We start from the raw sequence: 9,991 nt of genomic DNA on the forward strand, positions 1-9,991 counted from the left end.
ATGATGGCTTGGGCTGGATCCTCGAGTGGAGTGGGGCCGAGGCTCATCTGAAGAAGCTTAAGTACCGTTCTGGTGCTTTATCTTATCGGCCAGCGCGTGCGCGCGTCGTACCTTAGTTTCGCGGTGGGGGACGGCGGGGATGGCTCACGACAAAATTATTTGCGATGGCTGCACGTCAATGTGCTCCATCCAATCCAGCTCCAGTGATTTGGAACGCCAACCAACGCCCCCAGGCATGCCAGCAGCATTGTCGCAAACATGCCGTCTGTTGTGGACGATGGCTTTGAAGCCCTGCTGGAGCCTTTTTACAATGGGAAGAAGCTGACAGATCCTATTTCCACGGCCCAAGACAAGTGGCAGCTCTTGCCTGCTTTCCTCAAAGTTAAAGGTTTGTTTGATATAACCTCAACATGCCCATAATTCGAGTAACCTACTAACCAAATAACTGAATAGGACTTGTCAAACAGTAGGTGCCTGACCTCAATTGTTCTCTTCCCATCGGCCGACCGCTAACCAGCCGATGCTTGTGTGATTCAGACATATTGACTCATTCAACTTCTTCATCAACACCGAGATCAAGGAGATTGTCAAGGCAAATCGCATAGTACGCAGCGATGTCGAAAGTGGTTTCTTTCTCGAGTTTACCGACATCCGCGTCGGGAAACCCAACCGTGCCGAGTACAGTGATATCAAGGCTCAGAATGAGGTCTCGCCCATGGAATGTCGCCTGCGCGACATGACCTACGCCGCCCCCATCAAGGTCGATATTGCCTACTTTCGAGACAAGAAGAAGGTCCTCCGCAAGAATGTCACCCTCGGCCGTATGCCAATCATGCTCAAGAGCTCCAACTGCTGGTTGAGTGGTGCCAACAACGCCGAGATGGAGGATATGAACGAGTGCCCCTTGGACCCCGGTGGCTACTTCATTATCAACGGTACCGAAAAGGTCATTTTAATTCAGGAGCAGCTGAGCAAGAACCGAGTCATCGTTGAGGCCGACGAGAAGAACAACGTTATATCTGCCTCGGTGACATCTTCGACTCACGAGAGAAAGTCCAAGACCTATGTTACGCTCAAGAAGGAGCGCATCACGCTCGCACACAATACCTTGGTTGAGCCGATTCCGATTGCTATCATTCTTAAGGCCTTGGGAGGCTTACCAGACCATGAGATTATACAGCTTGTGGCCGGCGAGGATGCTCGATACCAGGATGACTTTGCAGTTAATTTCGACGATGCCGCTCGAGCCGGTGTCTTCACTCAGCAGCAGTCACTCGAATACATTGGCTCACGCGTCAAAATGGGTAGTAATAGATTCAAGACCCCCGGAGGTCAAGCGCCCAGGAGGAATAATGCCGAAGAGGGATTGGAGGCCCTGGCAAACATGATCATTGGCCATGTACCCATCTTGGACCTTGACTTCTATCCCAAAGCCTGCTACGTAGCCATGATGGTTCGTCGTGTTCTCATGGCTGCGCATGACCACAAGCTGGTCGATGATCGTGATTTCGTTGGAAACAAGAGGCTGGAGCTGGCTGGACAAATGCTGTCACTACTCTTCGAGGATCTGTTCAAGAAGTTTCTTGTTGATTTGCGGTTCAACATCGACAAAGTACTACGAAAATCAAACAGAGGTGTGGCATTTGATCCGTTGAACTCTATTACAGCCACGTCTGGCCACATCACAGCTGGTATGAACAGAGCGATTTCATCAGGAAATTGGACGGTGAAGCGTTTCAACATGAACAGAGCCGGTGTCACACATGTCCTCAGTCGACTTAGTTACATCAGTGCTCTAGGCATGATGACACGTATCAGCAGTCAGTTCGAGAAGACGCGGAAGGTCAGTGGACCTAGAGCGCTGCAGCCGTCACAATGGGGCATGCTCTGTACCTCTGATACCCCTGAAGGAGAAGCATGTGGTCTGGTAAAGAACTTGGCGCTCATGACACATATCACGACGCATTTCGAAGAGGACCCTGTGAAGGAGTGGATTCTGGCCATGGACTCTGGTGCCGAGGCTTTGAGCAACTTTAGTGGGTCAGAGATGCACACTCCGGGCACCTTTGTCATTACGGTGAACGGTACGCCGTTTGCATTGACCTGGAACCCCGAGGAGTTCTGCAAGAAGTTCAGGGATACAAGACGAAAAGGAGAGCTGTCTGCTTTCGTCAGTATCAGTATAAACTATCACTTTGCAACCGTCAACATTGCCACGGATGAAGGGCGAATCTGTCGTCCGTATATTATCATTGAGAACGGCGTGCAGAGAATCAAAGAGGAGCATCTAGAGTCGCTGCGTCAGGGCGACAAAGATTTTGACTATTTCCTCAACAACGGCATAGTCGAGTACCTAGATGTCAACGAGGAGCAAGACACTCTCGTGGCTCTGTACGAAAAGGATGTGACCCCTGCGCACACCCACTTGGAGATCGAGCCCTTCACTATACTGGGCGCCGTCGCCGGACTTATTCCATTCCCCCACCACAACCAGTCGCCCAGAAACACATACCAGTGTGCTATGGGTAAACAAGCTATAGGTGCAATAGCATACAATCAGTTCAACCGTATTGACACACTGCTCTACACTCTTGTCTATCCACAAAGACCAATGGTCATCACCAAGACGATAGAGCTGATTCACTACGACAAACTTCCAGCCGGTCAGAACGCCACTGTCGTGGTCATGTCCTATTCGGGATACGATATTGAGGATGCCCTCGTGTTGAACAAGGCTTCCTGCGACAGAGGGTTCGGACGTTGCCAAGTGTTTCGCAAACACACGGCTGAGCTGCAAACGTATGCAAACAACAAAAGTGAAAAGATCAGCGGCCCTGAGATTGACGAGAGGACCGGGAAGCCCGCGGAAAAGTACGCCGCCATCGACAGCGACGGCCTTGCCAGGGTCGGATATAGGATACACTCAGGCGAGGTCATGCTACGAAAGCTTACGCCGATTGATCAGGGGTCGACGGGCATTGGGAACGATGTAGGAAGTAACGATTACCGAGAGACGTCCCTTTCTTACCGAGTTTCGAACCCTAGCTACATCGACAAGGTCATGGTCTCGCAGACGGAAAAGGAACACATTCTCGCCAAAGTTCAGACACGGCAGACACGCCGACCGGAGCTGGGTGACAAGTTCTCTTCTCGTCACGGACAGAAGGGTGTCGTCGGCATCATTGTCGAACAGGAGGACATGCCATTTGCCGACTCGGGTTTGGTGCCCGACATTATCATGAACCCTCACGGTTTCCCGTCTCGAATGACGGTAGGCAAGCTGTTTGAGTGTTTGACGGGCAAAGCGTCTATTGTCGAGGGCAACAGGCGCTACGGCTACGGTGATGCTTTCCGGTCGCACCCCGTCGAGGAGATGGGCAAGGCTCTGATCGAGCGCGGGTTCAGCTGGGAAGGCAAGGACTACTTCACTTCGGGCATCACGGGCGAGCCTCTCGAGGCATACCTGTTCAACGGGCCCATCTACTATCAAAGGCTGAAGCACATGGTGCAGGACAAGATGCACTCGCGAGCGAAAGGCCCCCGTGCCATCCTGACCAGACAGCCCACCGAGGGTCGGTCGCGCGACGGAGGTCTGCGTCTAGGAGAAATGGAGCGTGATTGTCTGATTGCGTACGGTGCCTCGCAGCTGCTGCTGGAGAGGCTGATGTTGTCGTCGGACGCGACCAAGATTGACATCTGCCAACGCTGTGGGCTGTTTGGTTACAAGGGTTACTGCCAGACGTGCAAGAGCACCAAGGAGGTCACCGAGATGACGATGCCGTATGCGGCCAAGCTGCTCGTCCAGGAGTTGATCAGCATGAACGTCGGAGTGAGGCTGGTGCTCGAGGATGAGTTCCCTCACCCTGACTGAGGTTTGATGTAGTTGATGACGAGGGGAAAAAAAGGGAGCGTGGGGCGCTCGGTGAAATAGCATTAGGGGGCGTTTCTCTTCTTTTGCGCTGACTGGTTTTTTTTTCTTTATACTTTTTTTGGTATTCTTTTTTGCCATCTTCTATCGCGTTCATCGCAAGGTGCAGGATCTGGGTCTTGAATTTCTCATATCGGTATATAGAAGGCAGAAAAAGCGCATCTTTGGCAGATAAAAAAAACAAATATGTACATTGTTGTTCACTTTTGGGAATCTATAACCGAGCCTTTGTTTTCATCGTGATCATGTCTCGTACCATATTTCTAAAGTCCTCAGTTATTCGAGTCGCTCCGTTTCCTCTTGATAGTCCCCTTGCCTGACGGACCCTTGGCTGCTGTGCCCTTGAGCCCGCCACTGTAGATCTCGTACTCGACAGCTCCGTCTAATCCCGGCCCCGAGGGCGCCACATGCGGTGCAAACACTACCTTCATCCACCTTCTCCAGGAGTGCATGGCCGAGTTCATGCCATCGCCGTCGTCATCGTCACCTTGGTACCTCGACCGGCCGTAGATGGGCTTTTTGAGCAGGGCGATGCGCGCCGAGATCTGGGTCGACCAAACCAGGCCCAGGCTCGGCGTCTTGTGGTTGCCGGCGCTCATCGAGTCGTCCTCTTCGTCACCCCAGCCCGTGAACCAGCGTTGCTGGTGGTCGAGCAGCAGCGCGGGGATGTCTGGGCCCGAGGGCTGGAACGGGTCCACGGGCCGCGGCCACGAAACGTCTGGGAGGCCGAGCGACGATGATGGCGGGTCATTGCTTGCTGGCAGGGGTCGGCTGCGTGACGCCAGTGGGCTTTCCTGGGTCAGGCGGATGGGTCCTGTGACGGTGGTGGCGGTAGTGGTTGTTCCCACCCCGCCTCCGGTTTTGGTCTGGGATGACGCATCGAGCCGTGTTTCAGAGTTTTGCTCGCCCGAAGAAGGAGGGGCGGCGGCAATCAAGGGAAGGTGCGGGCGCATGGGTATTTTAGACTCGAAGCGGTCCGCGACCTGGTTTGCGACGACGACGGCAAGGTTGAGGGACCTCGCGAGGTTCCGCAACTGCATGCCGAGGCGGACGAGCTCGGCGCTGCGGGCGGCCAGGCCGGTGCTTCTACTGCCGGCAGCGTCATACTCGGCGCGGAAGTTGGCGGCGACCGAGTCGAGGATGATGAGGCCGACGTTGCGGCGGGCGGCCTCGAGAGGGACCTGGAAAGACAAGATGTGGTCCTGGGCCTCAATATCGCCGAGGGGCTGGAGGCTGAGAATGGAATCTAGGGACGGTCTAGGGCTCGCTGAGAGGAGTAGCGGGTTTGCGGCCAGCATCTGCGCCACACGTCTGGTGGATAGGGCGGCCTCGGTGGGGATGTACATGGCCTTGCGGCCGAGGCCGTGGGGCGGAGGCAGCTGGACGGCCAGCAGCAGCGAGAGGAGAAACTGGGTCTTGCCGGCGCCCGACTCACCCGTGATCTCGGTGACATAGCCCGTGGGGATGCCGCCCCCGAGCGCGGCATCGAGCTCCGGGTCCAAGGTGCTGATGGTGGACCACCTGGCGGCGAGCTGGGCGTGGTTGTGACGGAGCTGGCTGCCCAGGTGGTTGATGGTGGTTGTAGTCACCGCTCCGGTGAGCTGCGGCTCTTGCTGCGACTCTACATTGGCGGCGTTTCCGAGGGCTGAGCCTTCCTTACTGGCGCCACCGTTTCCGGCAGCAACAGTCGCGGTCGTGGACGCTGGAAGGGCAACGCCGAGATCCGAGTGCAGGGCTCGCAGGACGGCTGCACAGAGTCGCTTGATGTCCAAGAGGGGCAGCTGAGTGCGCTTGCCGATCTCTGTGGCGTCAAGGGTCAGAAGCTCGGTGGTGGTGACTTCGTGCTTCTCGAGAGCCGGGATGAGTGCAGCATACTGGCCGACAGGAAAGTGCGGCAAGACCCGCAGGAGATCCGTCATGGAGCAGACATCGGCAAGCAATTTAGCTAGCTGGTTGGTGGTGGAGTGGGCAGAAGAGTGAAAGCAAGTGGTTTTTTATTCTTGCAAGATTCTTTGTTTGGTTTTGTTGATGTTCAAGTTCCTGCCCGTCTTGGAAATTCAAGAATCCCTCACTCACTCCACTCACTCACATCTGGCGATTGCTTTGTTTGAATGGACGCTGTAGCCTCACAGTAATCGCACCCTGGTCCCACTGTACGTGCTGATTAACTAAGCACGAGCAGCGACCTCCAGCTGTGATGAGTTGAGTTTGGACCGCTCCAAAGCTGTGCCTGACCCAGTCAGTCTCTTGTTCTCCAAACAATCCAATCTCACTCAGTACAGCCAGCGCCTCTACGCCCCTGGATCGATTCCTCAAACTGAAAACATTGGCAATCTTGGTCCCGCATCTATCTACCAAAGCTAGTCCCTATGTCGTCCCATGGTGCAACGATTTCGAATTCATCGAACCAGGAACGTTACGTCACTTGCAGTCACCCTTTTTAGAGCGCAACTGTAACGGTCACGCAGCGTGCATGACTACATACGTGACATGCATTGGAGTTCAGAGAGTCTTGTCAAACACCTGCCTGGTCGGTGCTGCTGAGAAGATCATATCCGGGTATGCTGCTCTAATTGTTTTTAGCTGCAGGCTTCCTTCGCTCAACTCAACTTGGCCCTTTCTAAACAAGCCACTTGGCCAGTCGATGTACGGCAGAGTGACTGTACAAGATTCTTCACTCACTCACAGTGAAAACAGACTGAAATTAACTCGAGAGATTCTGCAAACTGATCAAGAATGTCTTCACCTGTCTGTCTTGTATGACGTTGCCACCTGCAAAATTGTTGTGTCAACTACAACGACGATACACGATTCAATTCGGTATCATAGCCCCTTTCAAGAAGCCTAAAGCCGCTGCTAACTGTCTTGGGGGGTTTTTTCTTCTCTTTTTTTGCCGTGACCGTTTCTAGAGTTTGGCACAACCCGTATGGAGGGATCTTCATTTGATCAACCTACCCGATGGGTGTTGATTGGTGCAAAGTTACACCAACTCCCAGGCGTTGCACTTATCGCCATGCAAGCCCATGTTACTCTGCCCCGTTATGTGGTGCGTAGCACGCCTATCTACACAGTTCATATTGGTGGCCAGCATCATGTGCCACGTCCCCGCAGTATGTTATGTGCCGGGAGTCGAAACACCTCAATGTCGAATGAGGTCGCAGCCATATCAGTGAGGCTGAGTTGGAAAGACCATCAGTCACTGCAGGTTGTTTTGCTGCTCCCGTTCAGCTATACCCCCCCCCCATTTCTGTGTTGTTTTATTTGACATGTCAACCACACTAGCTGTGCAAACTTGCTTCCACCTCTGCCTTGCTCAATGGTTGCGTCTATACCTTGGTTGTCTTCTATCAGTCGACCATGATGATGGCGCATAAACTCACGATACTCGTAGCGAGTCTCTCTTTCATTAGAGATGGAGGACTTGCCGCCATTCTGCTCGAATCAGAGCCAACTTCAACGGCCGGAATTCAAGGTGCTGCCGACACATCCATCACGGCGGACGACGGGGCTGTCACACCTCCCCCCGAGATGATAGAGCTTCATCGTCGCCAGGAGTCCACTATTAAATATCTCCTGGCACCTGACGCCACTTGTGGTTTTGACAGCAAAGGTATGGTGCCCCCAAACGCAGGCGATTCGACAGACGCCGCACCATATACATTGATGCTTCGTCCCTATGTCAGATGTGTGAAGCCTAGGCTGACAAACATTGTTTCTCATGTAGGGACTCCTGTTTCATGTCCATCGCCCTATCGTTGTGGTTTTATATCAGCCTCTGCGTCCACATTTCCCGCGAGACAATCTTGTTGCGCTTCTACTGGATGTGTGGTCAGTTCTCTTTTTTTCATGGCTCTGGTTTTCGTCGTTGATACTGTTCGAAATCGACAAAAAAATGGGAAATGATACCATGAACAGTTCGCGTCGAGGTCATGCACTAAGTTCGTTTATTGGAAATACCAGGCCAACGCAATCAGGCGTACAGCCTGTAGAGATCTCAGTGCATTATGTGACTTAGCTTGCCAGTCAAACCCCTCAATCATGCGCTGGTAAGTTTTCCGCATCATAATATTTGCCTAGATATCTAGCCAGAGTCAGTTTGGGGGTGATTGTCTCGTCGATCTCTTGGGCTTCTGGTTTGAGGCTTTGACTAACACATGTCAAGTACATCATCGTCGTTTCCATACTGCCATACAATGTACTTTATCACATCCACCATAATCGGCTTTCAATGCAGGGCTTCGGCTTATGGCGGCACTCCCGAGCTGCTGAGAACAACCTCTAGCGGCGGTCCTGCCAGGACGTACGCCAGTCGCACAGCCACGCGCAGCAGTTCAACTCAGATCCGCACAACCACCACCAGGGGCAGCGTCATCGTTGTCACAACGACTCTGAGTGCTGAGCCCGTGACCAGCTCTTCGTCTGACATCAATGACTACATCGACAGCAGGATCAACGAAAGCCGTTCCGACAACACCGGGGCCATTGTCGGCGGCTCGATCGGAGGGGCTGCCGTTTTGGCCATCTCCGCCCTGGCTGGCGTCCTCTTCTTTCGGAGGAGGAAAAAGAAGAACACGGACGAGGTCAGGAGCAGCCAAGCGGTAGAGACGATGGAAGCCAGTGGCGCAAATGGCCCGCTTGCCTACTATCCCGCATCACCGTCGTACCCAGGATCAAGCTATCCTGTGTCGCCTGGTGGGCCGGTAGGCACCATCTCTACCGCGTCTACTCCTCACTCGCCCGGGTTGGAGGACTCTCACAAGACGTCACTTCTAACTCGGGGACATAACCAGAACCACCGGCTTTCCGAAGTTGACGGTGGTGCTGGCAGTCAGGTTCACGAGCTGGCGGCTCGGTGAGAGAAACGTGGACAAACGTGCACTTGTCAGGTTCGTGGGGTAATGAATGATTTTACCCTTCGTTGAAGGGCTACCCTGAGAGAGCACCACATGATTTTTTTTATAAAGAATATCGACTGCTGTAGAAGCTGGAGAAGTGTCACACCCGGTGACAGCCAATTAACACCACACAATCTTTGTATTCATGAAACTGCAAAATCAAGTTGACAACGCTTTGTCTCCTTGACTACAAGGTCGAAATGCACAAGCAAATGATATCTATCTGCCAGCACTACTTGGGGGTTTCGACTCTAGCAAGGGGTCAAAAGAGTCGAAACCTCCAAGTACTGCCTGATTTTGGGCTCCATTTTAGCGCGAAAACACATGCTATAATAGGTAGGTCGGCATAGTCTAAGCAGCTGCTGAGTGATGTTTCCGCCAGGATTGCGGGTTTTTCTGTGTCAGCGCAGGCAGGGGATCACCAAATGACACAAATAAATTTTTGTTGCAGGGCATCTGTGGATTTCGATAAAAGTGTGTGGGCGCATGGCTGCAAGGACGATCGTCTCGGCGGTAAATAGTATCCTTCAGGAGTAGGCTGTGCCGAAGGATGCGCCATGATGCTGGGGATCGCCAATCGAAGAGTATGCGGCAGGGGTGGGAAGATGCAACCCCCTGAACGCCAGTCAGCTCACCATCATCTCACGGCCAAGTGCGCCCAAATCGATCTCAAAATTCATTTCACGTGCAGTTGGTCATGCTGTAAGTTCTCTTTTTTTTAGTTTCTTGGCTTGAAGTTCAACTCCATAACCAAACCCGGGCAAACAAGAACACGATCCCGGATTTTTCCTTTTTCTTCAACCGTTGTAATGATGGAAAAACCGACTCTCATGATGTTATCGATACTCGCACTCATGGGCATGCCCGCCTATGCAGCAATACTAGCTCCCACAGCGACGAACTCTGCTGCAAACCATGACCATCGCGGCTGGAGCCCGCGGCCCACGAACCCCCCAGGGGTGCTCGAGTTGAGGCAGGCCCAGCCGGCTTTATACGCCATGGCTCCGGACAACATATGCGGATGGGTAAACGGCAACAGAAGCTGTAAGAGAAAATCTGTCACCCGGCTTGCTGGCCAAATTTAAAGACAGTTCAAAGCCTGTCTTTTCTTTTCCTGATTTTGCTAACGTACTGGCCTTCTTCGTTTCCCACCCTTCCTCTTGAGCAG

The 9,991-nt window shown here is 53.1% G+C and overlaps 4 protein-coding genes across 4 annotated transcripts in view; 3 read left to right on the forward strand and 1 right to left on the reverse strand.

Annotated features, from left to right (window-relative positions):
- Positions 1-102: 102 nt before the first annotated feature.
- On the forward strand, positions 103-4,170 carry MGG_06984 (DNA-directed RNA polymerase III subunit RPC2). The gene is made up of 3 exons (XM_003709687.1): positions 103-388; positions 454-466; positions 538-4,170. The coding sequence occupies exons 1-3, from the start codon at positions 259-261 to the stop codon at positions 3,869-3,871; spliced, it is 3,477 nt and encodes a 1,158-aa protein (XP_003709735.1). The 5' UTR covers positions 103-258; the 3' UTR covers positions 3,872-4,170.
- Positions 4,005-6,258, reverse strand: MGG_06985 (uncharacterized protein). The gene has a single exon (XM_003709688.1). It carries the CDS (start codon positions 5,845-5,847, stop codon positions 4,201-4,203), a length of 1,647 nt encoding a protein of 548 aa, XP_003709736.1. The 5' UTR covers positions 5,848-6,258; the 3' UTR covers positions 4,005-4,200.
- Positions 6,259-7,020: 762 nt separating this feature from the next.
- On the forward strand, positions 7,021-8,784 carry MGG_06986 (uncharacterized protein; the record flags this gene model as incomplete). Its single annotated transcript, XM_003709689.1, has 4 exons — positions 7,021-7,038; positions 7,211-7,538; positions 7,944-7,974; positions 8,091-8,784. The coding sequence occupies 4 exons, from the start codon at positions 7,021-7,023 to the stop codon at positions 8,782-8,784; spliced, it is 1,071 nt and encodes a 356-aa protein (XP_003709737.1).
- An 851-nt stretch (positions 8,785-9,635) lies between these two features.
- Positions 9,636-9,991, forward strand: part of MGG_16233 (uncharacterized protein) — a gene marked incomplete at its 5' end in the record, with an annotated part of 1,592 nt that continues 1,236 nt past the window's right edge. Inside the window, one exon of the mRNA XM_003709690.1 lies at positions 9,636-9,848. Within this exon, the coding sequence (XP_003709738.1) occupies positions 9,636-9,848 (213 nt within the window). The remainder of the gene's footprint in view (positions 9,849-9,991) is intronic.

Source organism: Pyricularia oryzae, chromosome 1 (assembly GCF_000002495.2).
Source record: "Pyricularia oryzae 70-15 chromosome 1, whole genome shotgun sequence".
Lineage (NCBI taxonomy): Eukaryota > Fungi > Ascomycota > Sordariomycetes > Magnaporthales > Pyriculariaceae > Pyricularia > Pyricularia oryzae.